Source organism: Rhea pennata, chromosome 13, assembly GCF_028389875.1.
Source record: "Rhea pennata isolate bPtePen1 chromosome 13, bPtePen1.pri, whole genome shotgun sequence".
NCBI lineage: Eukaryota > Metazoa > Chordata > Aves > Rheiformes > Rheidae > Rhea > Rhea pennata.
Window position 1 is genome coordinate 10,822,604 of NC_084675.1, and position 22,405 is coordinate 10,845,008.

The 22,405-nt window shown below is 39.9% G+C and overlaps 2 protein-coding genes across 3 annotated transcripts in view; one reads left to right on the top strand and one right to left on the bottom strand.

The window, feature by feature from the left end:
- Nucleotides 1-10,063, bottom strand: part of LOC134146152 (uncharacterized protein F13E9.13, mitochondrial-like) — a 28,771-nt gene extending 18,708 nt beyond the window's left edge. For both annotated transcript variants that reach the window (XM_062586374.1, XM_062586375.1), the window contains exons 1-3: nucleotides 9,971-10,063; nucleotides 9,301-9,383; nucleotides 2,081-2,261 (exon numbers count right to left, since the gene is read on the bottom strand). In XM_062586374.1, coding sequence (XP_062442358.1) covers nucleotides 2,081-2,261; nucleotides 9,301-9,383; nucleotides 9,971-10,043 — 337 coding nt within the window. In that variant the 5' untranslated portion in view covers nucleotides 10,044-10,063. The remainder of the gene's footprint in view (nucleotides 1-2,080; nucleotides 2,262-9,300; nucleotides 9,384-9,970) is intronic.
- A 530-nt stretch (nucleotides 10,064-10,593) lies between these two features.
- Nucleotides 10,594-22,168, top strand: CCNE1 (cyclin E1). The gene is made up of 11 exons (XM_062586299.1): nucleotides 10,594-10,636; nucleotides 10,737-10,818; nucleotides 11,008-11,076; nucleotides 16,937-17,079; nucleotides 17,160-17,295; nucleotides 18,082-18,228; nucleotides 19,431-19,526; nucleotides 19,915-20,049; nucleotides 20,136-20,247; nucleotides 20,327-20,484; nucleotides 21,340-22,168. The coding sequence occupies exons 1-11, from the start codon at nucleotides 10,623-10,625 to the stop codon at nucleotides 21,460-21,462; spliced, it is 1,215 nt and encodes a 404-aa protein (XP_062442283.1). The 5' UTR covers nucleotides 10,594-10,622; the 3' UTR covers nucleotides 21,463-22,168.
- Nucleotides 22,169-22,405: the final 237 nt, after the last annotated feature.

Sequence of the window (22,405 nt, forward strand, 5' to 3'; positions counted from 1 at the left end):
AGATTTATCCAATAACTTGTTAACATGCGAGTGAAAGTCAAAAGTTTAATGTTACTATTTGCCTACCTACAACATGTTTATTAGCATAATCATGTGTCACTCACTCTGAGCTCCTCCTTCTTACACCAGAAACTTGCTGATTTCCCCCCCCCTCCCGCCCCCTTACAAAAGAAAATTGTTACCTACACCTAAAGACCACTTACCATTTCCATGTGCAACTCTCTTTGGAAGGGTTATTTCTAGCAAAGACAAGAGATTCCACAGGGGAAGTGAAATGACTGTGTAGCAGCAGGAGATGCCATGTTTACTTTTTTTAGGTACAACACCCTCAGCAAGTATTTTTGCAGAGAAAACTTGTAGGGCTTGCTTTATTAATAGCCACTTCTAAAGACTGTTAAAAATGTATTGATATTAAAGTTGCTACTAAGTGACTACAGAAACTTACTGAGTAGCTACCTCCAAAGCAGCAATCTACAAGCACCTGAAGGGAGGGTGTCAAGGGGACAGGGACAAACTCTTTTCAGTTGTCCCACGTGACAGGACAAGAGGAAATGGGCAAAAACTGAATTGCAGGAAGTTCCGCCTGAACTTGAGGCGGAATTTCTTCACTGAGGGAGTGATGGAGCACTGCAACAGGTTGCCCTGAGAAGTTGTGGAGTCTCCTTCTCTGGAGATATTCAAAGCCCACCTAGATGCCACCCTGTCTAACGTGCTCTAGGTGACCCTGCTTGAGCAGCGGTTTGAACTAGATGATCTCCAGAATCCCTTCCAACCTTACTGATTCTATGATTCAATTTAGAATCGTTTCCTTAAAATGATTCTTCTTCTTTTTTGCTTTCCTGTTCAGTAAACTTGAGACAATAATTCTTAGAGAAGTGCAATGAAATGCATTAAACGCTGGTCTTTCCTAACTGCTGTTCTCCAGTTACAGAGCAAGTAGCACAGAACAGCAGCAGTCTGAACAAAACTCAAGCCCTCTAGGAATTCTCTTGCTCATTAATAATTTCTGGGAAGTGAGAGAAGTACATAATCCCCATATTATACTCCATTTTAGTGATCAATTTTTTCCTAAAAGGGATGCATAACCCACTAACAATCTGGCCAGGGTTTTTAAAGATAAGCTGTATAAATACTTCTGCAAATGCCTAAGCATCTTAAGTATCCTACATGCATACAATCCTTAAAATCTAAAATACGACTGGATTTTTCTGTCCTCTTTAGTTTAGCTTTCATAAAGGTTTTACTACAGAAATAAAATTGAATTTGTCAGTTTGTCAAGTAGCTTGATACCTTAGAAGTGTCAACTTCTCCCTCTAAAAACACTCAAAACAAACTGAGTTCAAAATACATCTACTAACAAAAATTTCCCCCAAGAAAAAGGAATTCAAGATTTTTAGAACATATTCAATCTAGTTAAAATCACCACTGCAGACATATTTATCGATATTGTTTTAATCCAAGTATGTTTCTAAATTAACATAAATATCTTTTAGTTTTACTTTCTTACAGAATTTATCAATTTAAGCTTTGTACATTCAAAAAAAAAAAGGCAACTTTACTGTCATTACATATGCTTTACATAAGCAGACATTATCCCTTCAATTTATGACGTATTTGAGCAGTTCTAGCCTTCCATATTAGACCAGTCTCCAACTTTAAATCAGGAAGTGGTATACGCAAAAAAAATAAAACTAAAACTGCTTCAGAAGGAGTAGGAACAGAAAGGTTAGCAAGTCTAGTTAATTTAAATATAATTTAACTGAAGTAAATAGAGTTATGCCAAAGATGACTTTTAAACATGGGTAGGTTTAAACTAATCATTACATTTAGACAGGTTTCACCTAGAAAACAGTGGCAGCGGCCTTGAGATTTTTAGCTGCCTGTTACTGAAGCAGTGCACAAGTATCATCTATTATAATCAAGTAGGCATCTTTCTCAAAATCTAATTTCTGCTTTTTCAGGGTACAGTGAGCTTTTCATGTCTCATTTTTCATGGTATCTATGTTAGTACAATGCACAATTTGCAGAGAGTAAATGCCATAGCAAACAACAGCAATAAGTGATGAGTCATTTTCATTACCTGCCGCAAGAGCAACTGCTATAGCCTGTTGATTTGCAGCGCACAGAATCTGGACACCCAGCGGGAGACGGGGGCAGGTTCGTTTCACTGCAGCACTAACGACCGTCATTGCTGCTGTTATTTCAGGCCCAGGACAAACTGTGTAAGGAAGATCATGCATGTTTTCTATGATCAAGCCATCCTGTGGAAATTATTAAAAAGTACGATTACACTGAGAGAAAAAATAAATTTAAAAAACACAACTAGTTTACTAGTATGTTGAGATTTGTATTAAAGATGCACTAAGTTTAAAGATTTTCCTTCAAAGGAAGAATTATCTACAGTAAATTGCGTTGATGCATATAACCACTTGTAAAAGTGCTTTCATCAACAGCACAGTATTTGGAAAGAAATCATGAAGAGAAATAAATGTGATTTCAATTATACATTCTTCAGTTAGGTCTACTTTGATCTGTCCTACAATGTGAACTACAAGCGAATGAGTTAAATCACACACCTCATTAAAAATAGTGTAGAGTCAAACTTCAATTATCCAAATGGAATACAGAATATTGAGTATATTTGGATAAGAGAGGGTTTAGATAATCAAGGCAATTTTAAATTCAATTAATGTCAGAAAATAAGTGTTATTTTGGGTAAATAAAGAAATTTTTTGTTTGACTATTATTTCCAATGTACGTATTACCATAGCATTAACAATTCGTATTTCTCCCATTCTAGATTCAAAATTACTTGAAGGAAGATATTGCTATTTATTATCTACTGTACCTCTCACTCCACATGGGCATATACTTAGCAAACAATGAATTGACTATAAAATACTCTGCTGATATAATTTATGTGATTTATTGAAAATCTTTGTACATTATCTGGTACCTTGTACTTTTTAAATAATTTGTATAGTACATACTAGAAAATTCTCAACAACTGCAAATCATATACAATTATGTCAAGAACTAATAACACAAGGGAAAATATAGCCTTGGAATACATTTCAAGTCTAATGTTTTGCATTTGAAATGAGAATGTTAAAAGAAGCTAAAAATTTCTTACCTGCTTCAATCTGAAAATACAAAATGTTTGACAGACAAATTCATCGTATATATAGAAAATAAATCCTATTCTCTCTGGAGCTTTATCACACATCTTAATTCTTAAAGTGAGGCCTCTGCATTTCTAAGGCATTCTAACTGCAGCAGAATAGGAAGAACAATATTTTAAAATATACATTAAATCCAACCAGAGATGAAATAAAGAAGTAGGGTTAATAATAACAGAGAATCAAGAAGGAAAAAAAAAAAGATTTGCTTTTTAAGAAGTACATAAATAATGCTTCTTTAATCTTTATTGTACTGTAGAAGCCCTTTTGGGCCCTTTTGTCAGTAAAAGATAAGGCAGTATATAAAAACGCAGTCAGCATTTAATGGCTGAATTATAGGCTAAACCACGGACATCATAAATGGACACCTAACACAGACGAAGCGGAAAAGAAAACTGAGAATGTAAATACTCTCTTGAAACAATATGGTAAGTCTAAGCCCAAGACTCGCAAATACTCAAGAGATAAGGAATAGAGGACCATGCACTACAGTACAGCTGCTTCTACTAAGTGACTTTTAGCTAAAAGCTTAATTTTATAGACATAAAACACACTCTCCTTGAAAACAAAAGGTCATGCCTGTTAATAATGGAATAAGTAGTCGAATAGTACAAGCACCCAGCATCAGGCCTAGGTACCACTTGCTGCTTCAGAGTTCCCACGGGAGAAACCTCAACCAACCAAAAGAAAACCAGGTATGACAACTGGCCAAAATGTTGCGCTTCATTTTGCATTTCCATGTTCAATTCAACTGTACGATTTAATGTCCACACTTCTCTACCTGTGATCAGAGGCAGACAGATGATAAAGAGGACAGCCTGCCCTCAACAAAACCACAGGACTTCCAGAAATTAAATCATTAACTTTTAGCAAGTGTCTCTGGCATGCAGTCTGCAGTAGTCCAGCAAACCTAAACTGACCAAATGGTCGTCTTGTACTTTATTGCCATCTAGGGAATTCTTCAAGGTACCAACAGAAAGAGAAGTCCCTTAGCCTTCTGCCCCCTGTACAGGCATGTATATAAGGTCACTCTATGCAAGAAAGTGAAGTTGGCCAGTAGCAATACACGGCAAAAGAATGAATGTAGGACTCAGCATTTGGCATCTGGTTTTATTCTGATTTGAAACTAAAGTAAACAAAGAGAATGCAGTACACCCTCAAAGCCAGGCAATTCCTTCAGGCCCCAAGCCCGGAAACCTTTGGTCCTCACCTCAAGAACACTTGGCTTGGCAGACTTCACCAAAACCTTTACATCCAAGGAACTGCACGGGCAAGGAGCTAGTATCTGCAAACTTGAAGTCCCAGACTTCCAAGGTAGCTGAGAGTCATCCTCTGCAGGACCCACAGGAAGCAAGGCACCTGGGAGCAGGGCTCCAGGCACCCAGCTTCTGGAGAGCCAGACAAAGGGCCGTAAAACCAGGAGAATCAACTGGCAGAATTCACAGGAGCACTGCAGTAAGACTGAGCTTTCCGTGAAACGTTTCTATTTTGACAGCTCAGGGTTGCACAAAGCAAATTACTCCATTAGATACGTTAATGAATTAATTTAGCAAAAAAGTTATTAAGAACTCTAACCATACTATTATGCATAAAACAAACAGCTTACTGAACTCTAGTTCAAAATGCAGGGCCAAATCAGGCAGATGGGAAGATTCCAGAATTTCTTACATTTCCTTTAAACTTATTATACCCGCTTCTCAACTACACCTGCTTCTATGCTTCCAAAGTCCAGGGTTACAGTGAACGTTCTTGGTCTTACTTTAATAATGTTTTATTCTTCTGGTACCATCAGACAAACTATGTTCTTTTGCATATTATGTTTAGTTTAATTAAAAAAGAACAACATATGTTCTGCAATACAGAGAGCTGAATTACAGATGCATTAACTCAAAGCTTTCTTTCATATTTTTGTATAAAAATATTACACCACAAATTTCTGTGTTTACTGAATTTATATGTATATAAAACAGATTTCAGTACTATCAGACAGCTAATTAAAATGGTGGAAAGAAAACAGTTATGCTGAATTAAAGTTCTTGGAACTTAAGCTTATGGTGCAGAAGTCTATGGGAACAGTTACTGTATCAGACATTCCAAACAGAATTTATTTGGATAGTAAGAGAAAAAACTCTAGCAAATATCTCATGTTTCTTTTCCATTGAATATTAAGATGACTTATGTGTTGTTTTATAAATAAAACAGCCTTATTTTCAATAATTCTCAAACAACACACTTTTTGAATGACATCTAAATTATTACGTGTGTGCGAAGTGTATCACAGTGGATAGCAGGTCATTTAAATAGCTCTCTGATTATATAGCAATAATTTCCTTAGTTTTATTTCACTTATAGAAATGACCTCTTAAAACACTTCAGCCACACACACATATCACCACAGAAAAGCCTCAGGAAGAATATACAGTCATAATCCTACAAAGCACAACATGTATAATAAACATAACAAGGTAACTCAGCTCCTTATCTAACGTAACTTACTTATGGTAACTTTAACCTTAATATTCCCCTTAACAGGAAGGCCTCACCTCCATATACACACATAGTGATCAAAATCTACATAAGTTTAAAACAATTGCTGTTTCTTATAGGAAGAGTTTTGTTTTTTTTTTTTTTTAAATACCAATTATTCAAGAGGTATAGGTGTGTGCTGAGATGATTACAACCCCTCCTCCCACCACCACAGTAATGTGCTTCTATCTTAAGGAAATCAGACACCTCTGTAAAATATTTTTCTGTGCCCAGGTATAGCTTCCAAAGTCTGTAATTCCTTTAAAAACTACCTGAGCAAAAAAGCTCTATCTTAACATAGGTAAGCACACACCTTATATTCTTCTCTATACATCATAGGTTTGTTTTCTTTTATTAATCTGCTACTATAGTATAACTAAGACTTGAAAAGTTAACCACTACTAACTCAGATAACTATCTACTTGTTTCTATAACAGAAATGTTAGTTTACTCTATCTCAATTGTTACTAAATCTTAACTAATCTTAATACTAACTACTATGGAAGTTAAGAAGTCATAGGCTTGGAACATTTATTTTGAAAACCTTAATGTAGAACAGGCACTGGCAACTATCCTTTCAAGTACAGAGACAGAAACAAGGATCAAGTTGATCTAAATAGCAACAAAGGTATCTCCAGAGACTGTACTGGCAAAAGCAGCAAACCTGAAATCATGCTTGGTGAGAAGCATCATCATACTTGGAACTCAATACTGCATTTTGAAGTACAAATAAAAATAATTATTTTTGAAAATGTGCATCTTTAACAGTCTTTAATGACAGCTATTCAAGTAGCTGTAACTAGATAATAATGGCAACTAGTAAAGTGAATCGTATCAGTGAAATTAAGGGGAACTCTCACTCTGCTTTCTTCTGGCTACAAAGCAGGCTGCACTGAGTGAATAAAAATTAAGTAACTTGCATTATATTTTTGTATCACTCTTTTAAACAAAAGCAGACACAAATGGGAGGGATCATAATGTCTCATAATTTTCTGCTTATAAAATCTTGTCTAGGGAATTTCATTGTTCAGCACTACAAGTACAAAGCATATATGCCATGAGCACAGATGGCTTCCTATCTGAACACTCACTTGTTTTCATTATTGTGTTTCAATATCACAGGTCTCATATTTATTATGTTAAACCACTAACGTGCCAGACAAGTCACCTTTTTCTGAACAAAAACGTATTGCCAAGTGCAATATATATTGAGTGAGACCATATACTTCACTTCTGAATGTTAACACCAATTCAAGCAATTTGAGACAACATACTAACATCTCCTGATGGTAACAAGATGGTTACAGATCTTAAATACTATAGTAAGTAGCATTTGAAACTACTGTCAGTGAATACATCCACGCGGGGGAGGGAGCAGGGGGAGCTTTAACTTTCTAGGTCTTCTTCCGCAAGAAAAACAGACAGTTTAACAGTTTACTCTTGAGTGCTGAGAAGGAGAAACAAATATATTCCCACTGGGAAACAAGAAATCTAGTTTGGAAGAGTGGTGATCTTGGTGCAAAGCCAGGAACCTCTTGAAGTACCTGCCATGAAAGCCTATGCTTCTCTTCAGTACTGAGAAAAAAAAAAAAGACAATTGAATTCCAGAAAGTGTTAGGCAACTATACTGATATTTATATGGAAGCTCTCTTCATTATCTCTGACCTTTATGCATTAACAAAGGACTTGTTTGTCATACAGCTGTAGCACTACTGCGTATGGACCTATAATTTCAGATACTTAACTTCAAAATGACTTGTGGAGTATAACCTGACATTTTTAAGAATCCTACATGAAATGCACTAAGTCCTGAATTTCTCCAAATCTGTAGAGAAATGACTATTTCTGTCATGCACCTGTCCACCTGGGAGCTAGTTATAAAACACATTATAGTTCAGTCGCTTACAATAGGAGAAGAGATAGATCAGTTAGCCCTGAAGAACAAACTATTACAACTGTTGAAAAGACAGAGGTGTAAAACAGAAACTAAAATTTTGTGTTAATACTGATTTTAAAGTTTCTTCTGTTTCAGCTTTTTGCATTTCAGCAATGAAAGTAACTGCATCTCTAAGCTCCTTCAACCTTATGTATACTTAGTGCTTTCTCTCTGCTGCTAAAGGTTTCAACGTATAGTCAGTATGTAAGGAAAATGGGTAAGTAAGTACAGAACCGTGTGACAATGGCTTTAAGAGAATTATAGATCACTTGTGTAACCACTTCACCTAACACAGCAAGACAGACTAACTAGCACTTGCCACTCTTCTGATGTGGATCAAATCACAGTATACCTCACATTGATTCTGTGACCATAAAGAAAAGACATAAAGTCACAGTACAGAATGCAGAAACTCTGGATGCTTTCTTTCAGAAAGCATGAAAAGGAAAAAAAAAAAAGACTTATTTCATAGATATTGCAGTTAGAATAATCTAACTGGGCAGACACCTTGCACGTGCCCAACTTGCTCATGGTCACTTAAACTTGGCTATGTAAACATTCTTCCATATTGTTTATCCTTTCAACAATTCACATCATATGGCTCTTTCCTAATTAAGCCTTGCTCTGTTCATAACCTACTTTGACTTGTCAAGAATTTTGACGTTGGCCTTTGAAATTCAGATTAAGTTTAGATTCAGTCTTGTTCTAACTGCAAAGTATAATTTAAATTTATGCCATAAAAAAAAGTTTTCGGTACGGCTCTTGTTATTAAATTCGTCAGAAAACAATAGCTCAGAGCACTGACTACTTGTCCATTTAAGTCATTTTTAAATCTCAGACATTAGGATCCCACATTACCAGACCAGCAATCTTACATAATACCGGAAGCTGGTCAAAGTCCACCAATGCATGAAGACAAGGTGCAATGAAATGTTTAAAACATACCTGACCTTTCAAAAAGGACATACACTCTGTTTAAAAACTACTGACCTATGAAGATTAGCACATCACCTTAGGTCCAATGGCAATTCAGTCAGTAGTATGTGCCTTTTCCTGCCTCCGGCTGAGTGTGGCCTTTTAGGCTTTCTCTAGGAATACAAAGCAGGCAAGCTCTCTGCCAGGGGCTATGATGGAAGTATTAAAACGGGCAGAAAAGGGCCTAAGCAGCACAAACACAACTGTGGGAAAATCCTATAGCCTACAAGTGACTGACGTATGCCTGTGCACATGCCAATCCTTCATGGCTTCATGAAAACAGTGTTGCATAGAGCTAAAAACATAGTGGCTCATCAAACTGCAAGAAGGCTCCTACAGCCAGATACCTAGAATGCTAGCAACACTCCATGGCACATTCAACTTTCCATCTGCTTTTTTATTTTTAACTGATTTTTAGAAATTGATGGCACTCCTACTACAACTTCAATTGTGCAGCTTTTTCAATTTTTCTGCATATACACAATATATGGCTTAGCCTTCAAAACCGATGAAGGCTTACTTACTATATTAAAGCTACATCTTTTATTTCAGATTTGTAAACTCTGCATTTAAGATGTTTTCAGTAAGTTTTAGGTATACTTTGATTCAAAGTTTTAAATACTAGGTATGCAGAAGCAGCTTTATGTAAATACTGCCACAGGAGGCATGAAAGTCAATACTTACAACTCCAGCATCCCTGTAATGTTCTGCCTCTTGACAAGCTTGATCGATGATCTGGGTCAGTGGAAGAGAACTTCTTGGTGTCCCTGCAAAAACAAAGCTACTTACTCCAGTGCCAGAGGAAACCAAAACCACGCAGTCAGTGTTCAGTTAAGATAACTACAAGGATTAGCACAGCGAAACAGGCAGGAGCAGGTAAACTCGCTAAGAGGCCGCTGCGCCTCGCGGTGGCACACCGGAGGCTCCTAAAGCTAAGTTCTCAGACCCGAGGCACAGCCTGGGTGAACCCCGCCGCCCTGGCTCTGCCCTCAGCCCGCCGCTGCGGCAGCTCCTACCGCCCAACCGCCCGCGCAGGAACGCGCCCGCCTGCCCCTCGGGCCTGCCTTCTCCTCGGGGCTGGACGCGGCGCTCGGAAGCGACTCCTGGGAAAGCGGGGCAGGGCGGGCAGCCCGGCGGGCAGCCCCGGCGGCCTCGGGGCGGGCAGCGCGGCGCGGGGCCGCCGCCCGCTGCCCTCGAGCCCGCGCCGCCAGGACGGCCGGCGCCCGGCGAGCGCAGCGGCCGCGGTCCTCGGGCCGGCACCGCCGCCCCCCGGCTCCCTCAGGCCGGCTACGCTGGGGCGGCCCGCGAGGCGCCGGGGCCGCGCCTGGGGCCGGGGCCGGGCGGCGGCACCTACCTGGCAGCGCGGCCGCGTGCACCACGCCGACGACGGCCGAGCGCGGCCGCCCGAGGAGCCGCGGCAGCGCCATAGCCCGCGCGGCGCCGTCATGGCGGCGGCCCCGCCCCGCCGCGCCGCGCCGCTCCCGCGCGGGGCCGCCGGCCCCGCCCCCCGCCCCGCCCGGCCCGGCCCGGCCCCGCCCGGCGCCCGCGCGGGTGCCCGCGCCCCGCGGCGCCCTGCGCTGCGCTGCGCTGCGCTGCGCTGCGCGGGCGGCGGCGCCCCGCCGCGCCCACCGCAGACCCCGCCCCGGCCGGGCGCCGGCGCCGGCCCCCGGCGCGGGGCCACGTGTGCGGGCGGGCGGGCGGGAGGCGGCCCCGCGCCGCGCGTTTAAATGTCCCGCTCGGCGCGGGCCGCGCTGTGCGCAGCGACGGGAGCGGCCGCGCCGTGAGGCAGGAGGCGCCCAGCGGAGCCCGCCCGCGCCGCGCTCCCGCCTCCGCCCCGCCGCCGGGCGGCACCGCGCTCCTCGCCCGGGAAGGCGCCGGGGCCGGCGGGCTCGGCAGCGCGGGGGAGCGGCGCGGCCGGGGCTGGGGCTGGGGCTGCGGCCGGCGGCGCCCGCGGCCCTTTGTGGCGGCGGCGGCCTGCTCCGCCCGCGCCCCGCGGGGCCCGCGCCATGCGCCGCGAGAGGTGAGTGCCGCGGGCGGCCGCGCCGCCGCCTAGGCCCGGCGCCGCCGGGGCACCGCGGGCCGCCGCCCGGCCGCTCCCTCCATTTCTCCTCTCTCGGCAGCGACCACCCCGAGGAGAAGGCGCCCGCCGGGGGCCCAGGCGGTGCCATGCGCGCCCGCAAGAGGAAGGCCGATGTGGCCACGGTGAGTGCCAGCCCGCGGGCCCGGCCTGCCGCCCGCCCCGGGCCCTCGCCGCCCTCTCGGGCCGCCGCGGGCCGGGTGGTGCCCCGGGCGGGTGGGCGAGCGCTGCCCTGTCACCACGGTGCTGTCTGGAGCAGCATGCTTTCCCCTAATCTCTGGCTGTAACCTGAAATTATATCTCCTTTTCTGTAGTTCTTACAGGATCCAGATGAAGAAATTGCCAAGATAGAAATGAACAGGAAAAAGCAATATGAAAACCAGGTAACTGCTTTGTCTTAGGTCATGCTAACATGTAACCATGTGTGACTTTATTATTATTTTACAGTACTTCATTACTGCTGGGAATGCAGTAAAGCCAATGCACAGCTACCATGTGCTGTAGAGCACTGACTGAGGGGACTATCAACCTTGGATGATGAAAAACACAGGAATCCTCAGTTCATACAGTTTGCTTTGAAGTCTTTGCAAGAGACAAGGCTGCATGGGTCTAAAATGTGGTGTTTAAGACTTCAGCTGTCCTGGGACTGCAAGGGTTCAACTTACAAAGGCCTTAATATCCATTTAGCTCTATATGGAGAGACCCTGTGATGACCTCTCTAGAGACCTGTAAAAGTACAGAGATGTGTTTACATGCTGTACCTTGCAGGCCAAAGCACGAGACACTTAAGCATGTGAACAGAATTGCCTCCTGAGATGGACCTTTTTGCATCCTTGTCTGTAGTTAAGCTGTGAGAGGGGAAGGTTCATTCTTTTCTTTCACCTTCAGCTCCATTCCTATTTACTAGTTTTGCTGTCAGGCTACCAGAAAGCAAGAGATTACTAATTAGAACTTAAGTTTATAATACTAGATGCTAATGCCATGGTGAAATGTTAGGCCTAGTCCCTCTAGAGAACAAAGGGATAATTTCTGTAAAGCCACTTAGGCTGTGGAAATCGGGCCGGTCAGTAGAGGTTGGTAGTGGCCATCACCAGTTTCTGAAGTAAGATACTTAGAATAATCTGAGTTACGAAGTCAAAGCTAACTTTTGCCTTAGTATCCTCTTCATATTCTTCACACATGACCTGCAATTGGTTATTGCATGATGCTTTCAGACATTGAGGTGCCTACTCTAAATAGAAAAGCAAGATTGACCTACTTTCTGAAGTAGGTTTAAGGTTTATTCCCTTCTTAGGCCGTGCAAAAGGACTGTTTGTGCATACACATGCATGCTCTGTCACTAGGACTTCAGCCAGTTAGTGCACATGCAGGGTGATACTTAAACAGCAAAAGTCATGATCAGGGAATGCAGACAGTACTCATTTGGTGTGCAAGACTATGCATAATGGGGCACATCTAACCAGAAGTGGCAGCTGGAAGTTCTAAGACTAAAGTGCTACCATAACAGATGGCCATCATTGTTTGGAATGGCCTCTGCTTGTTGCAACTGTGTATACTAGTTATCAGTCAACATATTAAGCAGAACTCAAATGGTGAGCATTTAATGAGGGGATCTCTCCTTCCCTTCTGTCTTTCTTTTGTACAGTATATTAAACTAATTTCTCACTTCTGACAAGGAAGAGCTGCCTGTCCTTCACCACAGTTCTCTCCTTCACCAAAGGATTCATTCTGAGCTAAGCAGTGGCTTTTTGTGTGCAGTTACTGCATAATAAGTATTGTTAAATCCTAACATGGACCCAATTTTACTCTCCTTCTGAAAGATAGTAGAAAAACTTGAAATATGTTTCATGTACAGTGACTTTCAACACTGAAGAGTGTTGATTCTATGTTTGTGTTCTGCATTACTGGCTTAGCAGCCATTAAATGTTGCTTCATGAAGGATGGGCACATTAAAATTTACATAATCTAGGCAGAAGGAGTTTCAAAATACAGATTTAGGAATTTTTCAAGTTAAGTTTAGGATACTGGTGGGATTTAGGCCCTTGGGTTCTGTAAACCCCCAACAAAATGGGTACCTTTGTAACAGTCCATACATGGAGAAGATTTTTTGTCATAACAAAGTAGCCAGATTGTTACAGATCTGTTTAAAAAAGCTAACATTTGGCTGCACAGCAGCAGCTCTTCAGTCTATGGCATGTCACAAGCTATTCTCTGATACAAATTGCCATGGCCACTAATGAGAATATGTTTATGGTTCCAGCAGCAGTATAGCAAGCTTGTATGATGGCCAGTGAGATAGTTATGCTGCTGTGGCACACTAATTCTAAAATGCAAGTACCTATAAATCCAGTACAGCCTGTACCACGTGACTTCTACATTAAATTGTTCACTGATGCTAGTTCATACATGAGGCAAAATACCATAGTTGCATCCCACTTTATAGCATCTTCATACTCAATTCATTAGTTTGCTTCTGCTGAACATAAGGCATGAGTTCTTAATTAGGATGCCATTACTCTTTATGTGATGAAAGTGTGGCTATATCATCAGGTTTGTGACAGCAGAATATTGCATAAATTCTGTGTTTGTTTTTGGAGAACTGGCACTGCTGTAGTTCTAGTAATTCTCATATTAATTCTGGCTGCTTTTTGTGGACTGATACACTTCCAAGGCTCCATGTAAAACAAAACTCATTTAACTAGATTATTGATTTTATTTTTTTAAAAAAAGAGCTTTCAGGAAATAACTTTTACTAATTTATCACTAAACACTTCACCAGAACAGTCTTAAAGTTGTCAGAATGTTCCACCTAGACATTTTAAAAAGTATCTTCTGAAAGTCTTCAAACAAGTGAACAATGTGAACTATCAAAGTTGAGAATTTGACTTTGCCCTAACGTGAGAAAGGACAACAAATTCTTTTAGAGATTAAAAATGCCAGAAGCTCCTATGCTATTCAGAAAGATTTGAAATAATTTATGTGAGTTGCTCTTCTATCTCTTTTTGGTAATTCTAAAACCTCTTTCTAACAGGGCAAAGAAATGCCTTACACTTCAACCTAGTGCCTCTTGTGAGTGAAAAAAATGCTAAAATTATTATTTATATTTGATAAACTAAGAAGGCTATAGTGTAACAGCGGATAGTGATGTCCATCAGTTCTGAGATGCTGCTTTTTTAGGGTGAGATGAACAGACCTTTTCTCTCTCCTGCTTCTTTGACTTCAGTTTCCATGCTGAAAATATTCCTTCTCCATGCCTCCCTGGGCTCCTCGATCTGCAGAAGCTTCTGGTGGCTCTCAACTTGTGCTGTGATGCATTGATGTGTCAGTAGTTTTTGTGAAGAATAACTTGCGAGATGCAAAACCAAGCAGGTTTTGGCAGTTCTATATATTTGAGAGGTGTCTAAAAGATCCATTTAAATGAACGTTTGATACATTTGTGAGTGAGGGCGTGCTGTAGAAGAACTGTTGAGGCATAAAAACTAAAAGAGGAGGAGGAAAAAATCCTCTAAACTCCTTTGTTTGTTTGGAGCTGAGGTGCTTAATTGTTCCCATGGACTTTTCTGGTCACCTAGCTTCTACTTTTCCTGTGTTTCCTCTCCTTGCAAGAGTTTGCATGTCTTCATTTGTTTTTTCCTGTATATGTATCTGGAGTGTGACTGTGGGTGTTACTGAGCTTTCTTGCTGGGGTCCTGTTTGCCTCTGAAGTAGGCCTAGGGCCATAGGATTTCCTCCAGTAGGCTGCACAGATTTTCTATTGCATTTGTCCCCTTTTGGCTGCAGGAGAGATTGCAGCTCTTGGCTTCAGGGTTGGGTCTGTGCAAGCCTAAAGAAAGTACTTCCTGACATTTCCTTCCCCTCCCCCCTTAAATTAAACTACTACTGGAAAGGAAACAGTTTAGCGGTTCTATTTCTATACAGTTACAAAGTGATGTCATGCAGTTTCTTGATATCTATTGGTAGTCAATTGAATTTCTTAAATATACTTTAGAGAATCAAGAATCTGATTAATATTCCCATTCCCTCAACCAAAATACATGCCAAAGCTATAGTGACCCCTCACTTAAGCTAGTTCAGGCTCCTTTCTACCTTCTTGGTAGTGTCTTGCTTTTGAAGTCCCTATGTATTTGTTCAAAAAAAATTTTTTTTCTTAGCTAACATGTGTACTTAACTCTTGTTGCTTACATGCATTGCTTATATCACTCTCGGTGGTGAGATGCATTATGTAGGCCAAGACTTGGTTCTTACTGCTTTTCAAAGCACTTAAGAAGCTTTTGAGTCTGTATGTATTTCCTGGTAAAAGACTGGGGGGAGAAGTCTTTCTTAAATCAGATTGTTATTGTTGCTTTCCTGTGGTACCAAGAACTTCAAATTTGCTTTTAGAAGTGTCTGGTGTAGTAGGCACCTTTAAATCAATCCTGTATAATCTTCTGCTTTTTTGTTGGTTTGCTGATTAACTGATAAGCCAGTGCTTCTCAAAAGGCTGTTGGCAGCTGGGCCTGCCCTGAAGTTTAGAGGACAAAGTGTGACTAAAGTCTGGCTTGGAGGGAGGACAAAAATTAACCTAAAGCAATGCTGATGTTACACTTTTATTCAAGCTTTCAGTTCATAAAGAATCTGTCATTTTTAGAGACAGAGATACTGTTCATTCTTTTTCCCCCTCCACCACCCAAATTAAGTTGTAGTATGATAGGATCATAGAATCATAGAATCAGTAAGGTTGGCAGGGACCTCCGGAGATCATCTAGTCCAGCCTCCCTGCTCAGCAGGGTCACCTAGAGCACGTTAAACAGGGTTGCATCCAGGTGGGCCTTGAAGATCTCCAGAGAAGGAGACTCCACAACCTCTCTGGGCAACCTGTGCCAGTGCTCCGTCACTCTCACAGGGAAGGAATTCCCCCCTCACGTTCAGGTGAAACTTCCTGTGGTTCAGTTTCTGCCCATAGGAACAAATAAGTAGGTCTGGTGGATTTGTATACAGAACTCCAAGAGGAAAAACTACCTATCTGCCTCAGTAATTAAATACAAATCAGTCTTAAGTATGAGTAAACTGTGCAATGTGTTTTTGGTTTCTGAAGTTAGTGAATTTTGTTCCTAAAGATAGTGCTAGAGGGTGGCCATTTTGCTGGAAAGTGGTGTCACCTGTAACAAGGACAATGCAAAAAAAAAAAAAAAAAAAAAAAGATTTGGAAGCCTCTTCACCAGAGGTAATATTTTGTGTAGAGCAGTTTACTTGTACACATTTAGTGATTCTTCTGACTCCAGTTGTTTTGTTTTACTCTCAAAGCACATTGGCAAAATGGAAGTCTTTGAAGATTCCTAATGCTACAGAATAGATCAGTTTGCAACAAGATAGCTAACTTGACTGTTAGATGGATATGACAGATTTTAATTTGTGTAGTCATAGTGACAGGTGTCTGTCTCTTATTTTGCAGTAAAATAAAAAGAATATTATATTCCTGCCAAATAATAGGAAGTGTACACCAAGATCATCTTTAGCCAAGTTAGCCTGAATGAGCAGCCTTTAAGGAGAAATAAATCTTGTGTTATAGTCCATGTAGAAGTAAAAGGATATGATAGATGAAGTGTTGGATGTCTAATATTTGCAGACCTTGATAAATTTCTGTATGCAGAATAATTGACATGATTATTTTCTTTAGTGGTAGTTGCTTAACATGTCCTTGCTTTGTTCTGAAAACAGTCAGATCATCTGAAGTACTCTTTTTTTTTTTTCTCTCTCCATCTAAATCAAGATGAATTGAAGTTTAAGAGAGAATTCTGTAAATTACTCTTTTGCTGTGTTCATTGCCCAGGATGTTTTGCCTGGAACCAAGAATTCTAAGTATTTCATCTGCATATTCCTTGCCAGAAATCCTAATCTATTTGTATAATCTTAATCATGAATTGGGATTTAAAGTTCCATCTGTTTATTTCTTACTTGAAGGCAAACAACTTGCTTTCACGCAAAATATTTTTGATGAAAACAAAATGAATGTGATGTGACAATAGAAGACTCAGACTTGGATATTTTTCTACGGAACACAGGTGGTCCTTCAAAAGCAGAACGAGGTTAAAGTTCTTTGCTTTTAGTGGCAAAATTTTCCAAATGTGAAAATAAGCAATCTGAAGAGTTTTAAGAGGTAATCATAGTTCTGTCATAGTTTCTTTCCAGCTTCTGTATTCTATTTAAAGCTAAAATGATTGTTTTAAAAAGGCACACTGTAAAATGTTGTCTTTCACTTAATAGCCATCTTGGAATAATGTTCACAAAAATCCCCATATGCTGATTCCTACTCCGGATAAAGATGATGATCCAGTTGGTGTTGATTACTCTCACTTTATTCATTTAAGTGTTGCTCCAACTAGAGCTTCACCACTACCAATTTTGGGGTAAGTGTGCCATTTCACTACTGCTTGTCTACCTTCCTTTTGTGTGATAGTTTGAGACTGAAAGCATTTATCTATCGTAGCTGGGCAAACAGAGATGATGTATGGAAAAATATGATAAACAAAGAGGAGATATATCTGAGAGATAAACTTTATATGCAAAGGCATCCTCTTCTGCAACCTAAAATGAGAACAATCCTTCTAGACTGGCTAATGGAGGTGAGCTTTTCTGTGCGTGTGAGTATTTCAAGTGTGCTTTTGTTGAAGTGTTGTAATAACTATCTGTCATGAATACATTTCACTATCTTTGTGTAATCAGTTTAGCACTAGACACTCATCTTTGTCTTAATTTTATCAGTGAAAAGCATCAAGTTAAAATATACATATAATGTTTTGATTTGTTGGTGTAAAAACTGACAACATAATCTGATATTTATTTAGATAGATAATGTATAATTATCAATTAAGATCATGTTGCAGATAAAAGCTGTACAAATGGTTATGAAAGTCATTGTAAAAAGGCATGGTGGCTTAGAAACCGGATGTGTCACACAACATCTCTAACACTGTTACTGGCATGTAGAATATACTTCAACTCTTCTATGTGTATGTGAGTGTTTTTTGCTTTTTGGATGACATGGTTGCATAGTCTCTGTTCTTAATTCTAAAGTAGTTGCAAGAATTTTCTCTTTTGAGGTGTTGGAGTAATGTTTGAAAACAAGGAACTGATGTTCTCAGATCGTTGGAACATATGCTTGCATTTCCCAAAAGGCTTTTCACTCTGGTCTCTGTGTTCTGGGGAGTTACTGTAGTGGCAACCTTCTCGTGAGTCAAAGGAAACTGTTTAACTCCTACTCTTAGTTAGCGTGTTAGCTCTCAGTATCAATGAATCAGAAAGCCGGTATGAATTGCATCTCTAGCTCTTGCATTTTTGAATAGATATATAGCATCTGTTTTTGAATCTTTCAAACTGTTCTTGTCCTTTAAGTTACTATTTCTTTGCAGGTTTGTGAAGTCTACAAGCTTCATAGAGAAACTTTTTATTTAGCACAAGATTTCTTTGATCGGTTTATGGCAACACAACAGAATGTTGTAAAAACACTATTGCAGCTTATTGGGATCTCTTCCTTATTCATAGCAGCAAAGCTTGAGGTAAGTATCCCCAGGTTTTACCTAAACATAAAAATGTGAATGGACAGACAGCATGCTTACTGTACACTAGATAGATGCATTTTGGCAGGCTTTATGGAGCTTGTTACTATGACTTGTGAGCTAGGAGAAAGAAAGAAAAAAAAAACCCTCAAATTCCTCCTACCTTTTAGAAGTAGCTAAAATTAAGACTACTTGACACCACAGTTTCTCTTTTCAATGTTAGAATAATTCTTTTAGGATTGGAGTTTTTAATTGCTATTTTTAAAAGAGTTTGTCTGGCTGCTGTATGCTGAGACCACTTGTTGCAATTACATTGTCAGTGGAATACCTACGGATGATACAGTTTAAGAGCTATTCTTTATTTACTTGGACAAATCAATTTGTTAAATTACATAATACATTTTTAGTTCTTACTGTTTGTCTTTTAAGAGATGCATAGATCTCCTACCTGTTCTTCTTGAGCACCAATTCTTATTTTGCTTCCGAATCACAAGGCTTCATTAGTGAGCTCTGTGTGTTTAAGGTAAAACTTAAACTTGCAGAGTAGTTGAGGCCAAACTGTTTCTTCATTGTTGAAAAGCAATTAAAATCTAATGATGGAATTAGAGGAGCTATCTCCATCGCCTGCAGTATCTCTTAAGGTAACCTTGGGCCAGCAATATTTCTCAACTTATGTGTTAGCTGTAAGCTTAATGTGAGAAATCTAGTAACAGATAATGGCTGTATGGATGCTATTAATGTCTTTTAGCTACACATTGGAACGTCTATGGTTAATTAGCTTTGGTCCACTTCTCACAGGACCCACGGTCATTATCTGCAGAGCTACATCCTTGTAAAAACTGTTAGACTATACAAGTATATGTGACTATTAGATCTACACTTGATCACAAGAGATAAAAGGCCTTTTCTTTATTATGCAATGAAAAAAAAAATCTTAATTATGATACCACTTCAGTAGCCTTGTCAAACATAATGCATGTTGTACTGATCCATCAGAAATGAAAGGTGAAGGCTATGGACAGGGAAGTTGAGAAATAAAACCTGTGTTCATCAAAGGCAGAGGAGGACACCATGATATTTTGTTTTATTTTGTTTTTGTTTAAATCTGGAAATGTTGAAGACGTGGAGTGGTTTTTGTTTTAACACATGGAACTACTTGCAACTTATTTCTCAAATGAGATACTTGATCTCCTATCTTTCAGGAAATTTATCCACCAAAGTTGCACCAGTTTGCGTATGTTACAGATGGAGCTTGTACAGAAGATGAAATCCTCAGTATGGAATTGATCATTATGAAGGTAATATTTTTAAATGGAATTAGTTGTACCTCTTTAAAGTCCTGTACTACTTTATGCTCTTTTATACCAAGCATAATGAGACTAAAAGCAGAAAGCCTCGCTTAATCGTATATGTTAGTAAGAGGCACATTTCTCTTTTTAATTAGAGAAACCAGTGTCCTCTAGGTAACAAATGATTTAAAGTATCCATTAATATGTGCATATTGACAAAATGAATTGATTCTGCCACCCTATCAGTGAGAGGAAGCACAGGAGAGGATTGGATTTATGTGTTTCAAAGATGCCTCAACCAACTGGAAATAATTTTCTATCAAGAGTAAATAAAGTTGCATGGTCTAAGTTAAGAACTCTATTAACACTTAAGTCTTGTGCATATCTACTCTTTCAGGCTCTTAATTGGAACTTAAATCCACTGACAGTTGTATCATGGCTAAACATTTATATGCAAGTTGCCTATTTAAATGAGCTTTATGAGGTGCTGCTGCCACAATATCCACAGCAAATATTTGTACAAATAGCAGAGGTAGGACTGATTTCATCCTTAAAATGTATTTCATGTGAAAAATTGTTATTTTGCAATAGACTTACTAAGCATGTGTTGCATTGTAGCTCTTGGATCTCTGTGTGCTAGATATCGGCTGCTTGGAATATACATACGGAATACTTGCAGCTTCTGCTTTGTACCACTTCTCCTCATCTGAGTTGATGCAGAAAGTTTCAGGTAAGTATCACTGATTGGCATCTACAAATAAATCTAACTGTCTTAATTCAGGCACATAAGCATACAACTTGTCTTCCAGGTTATGAATGGTGTGAGATAGAAGAATGTGTGAAGTGGATGGTTCCATTTGCAATGGCTATAAGGGAGGTAGGAAGCTCCAAACTCAAACACTTTAGAGGCATAGCTCCTGAAGACTTGCACAATATACAGACGCACATAAACAGCTTGGATTTGCTGGTATGTATTTGGAAAATAAAGGCAAAAACTGTCTGGGAAAAAAGTCTAACTCCTTCTTTGGCTAGAACACAGAATCATAGAATCGGTAACATCCAGTAAACTCAATTGAAACATTACCAAATTGATACTGAGAGTGAGTGTATGCAAACAATAAAAGGCATGAGGTTGTACCCCAGTTGCAAAATCCTTGGGACAGAGACCTGACTTATACAGTATTTGGTATATCAAAATATTATCTTGATTTAAGCCTTTGATCTCAAAGAACAAATAATTACTCCAGAAATGGGAAATGTATTTCTGCCCTTTGAGATATCTCAGATATATAGTGGAACTTCCTGTCTAGCGAATGCAGGTAATATAAGCTCTTGTCTGATCAAGAAGAGAAAATAGAGACTAATTTGAGAGTGATCATGAAGGACTGCTGTGGGACAGTGATGGTTGACAATAAATAGAGCAACAGTGGTTTTTAAGACGAGAAACTTGCAGAGGATCAAAATTTTGTCCAACAAGTTGTAGTTAGTTGAAACTATCTTTTTTTTTTCCTAAGGTTGCTTAACAGTAGTAAAAGTTAAGCTTTTTGCAGTTCAATAGCAACTGAGTTTTGCTATCTTCAAGACATAAGTACCATAATGCTGATTGTGATTCCAAAAGTTACTGTTTATCTCCTAAGGCATGTGTTCACTAACTTCGTTTACTGTATTATTAATGTTTATTAGTTATCATGAAGGAGGTTGGATATAAATATGCATTTCCATATGAGCAACCTATTGGGTTATGAGACACTGAATTATATTGAGCTGTTGCATTGGTATACCAAAGTAAGGATTTTTTTTTTCCTGTTTCCTGTGTTTTCAGGACAAAGCTCAAGCAAAACAAGCCATATTGGCTGAGCAAAATAGGACTTCACCTTTCCCCAGCGGTGTCCTTACACCACCACAAAGTAGTAAGAAACAGTCTGCTGGACTAAAACCAATATGAGCACAGAAAACGTTGACAGACAGTTTTGCTGAAGTGCCTGTTCTGCTGGTTCTAACTCCTGCTCCATTATGGAAATGCTGCCAATGAAGTTCATAAGCTTTTATAGAATCTGAAAAGGAAACCTTATCTTTTTTGTGACAGAAGATTTTTTCTATATGAAATATTTTTATTGAACATTAAAATATTTTAAATAAATGGATCAAGTACACCAGCCACTTAAAAGAACACCGAAGAGTGCCAAATGCTGCTAAGGAGGGTGATGCTTGATGTGACCAACTGTTCAGAAAAAGGGCTTGAAGTTTAGATTAGTTACTGTGCCTGTCTGTCCTTTGGAAATCTGGAGTCATTCTGTCCCCTACTGACAAATGGGCATAAAAGTGCTGTGGAAGACTACATTTCAAAGCCTCTTTTTCGAATGGTTGGCTTACAACTTGATGCCTTTTAAAATTCTTTATTGTAAATGCTGCTATGTCTCTATGTATCCATTTTTAATAAAATGCTGTCTAAGACAGCTGGTTTTATGTATATTCCTTTTTTTTTTTTAATTGTGGTCAGCTAAACTTTTTTCAAGTTGTTATTGCCAGTAGTGTTGGAATTTTGGCAGAGGATGCAGTAGCTATCACACTTATTTATTTGCCATTACTGGCTTACCAATGAGAGCTTACTTTCTGGGTACTAAAATAAAATTATTATGACATTGTGGTAATTGGACTTGCTGTTTGTTCCAGCTGCTGATGACCAGGAAGGGGAGGAGGGGGGGACAGGTAAAGTGGAATCTTTCCACAACACACTTTCTAATTGGTGTACTGGGAATTTCTTGAATCAGATAGTCTGGATAGTCATGCTTGATAGCAAGAAGTGGTCAGGAAGGAAGAAGCCTATCTTTCCTTAAAGAATACTCATTTAAACTTCTGGGTTTTGGCATATTCTTTGACAACTAGTC

Coding starts and splice junctions, on each gene's coding strand:
- CCNE1 (XM_062586299.1), top strand. Junction 17,080..17,159: donor TCACCACTACCAATTTTGGG/GTAAGTGTGCCA, acceptor TATCTATCGTAG/CTGGGCAAACAGAGATGATG. Junction 17,296..18,081: donor TTCTAGACTGGCTAATGGAG/GTGAGCTTTTCT, acceptor ATTTCTTTGCAG/GTTTGTGAAGTCTACAAGCT.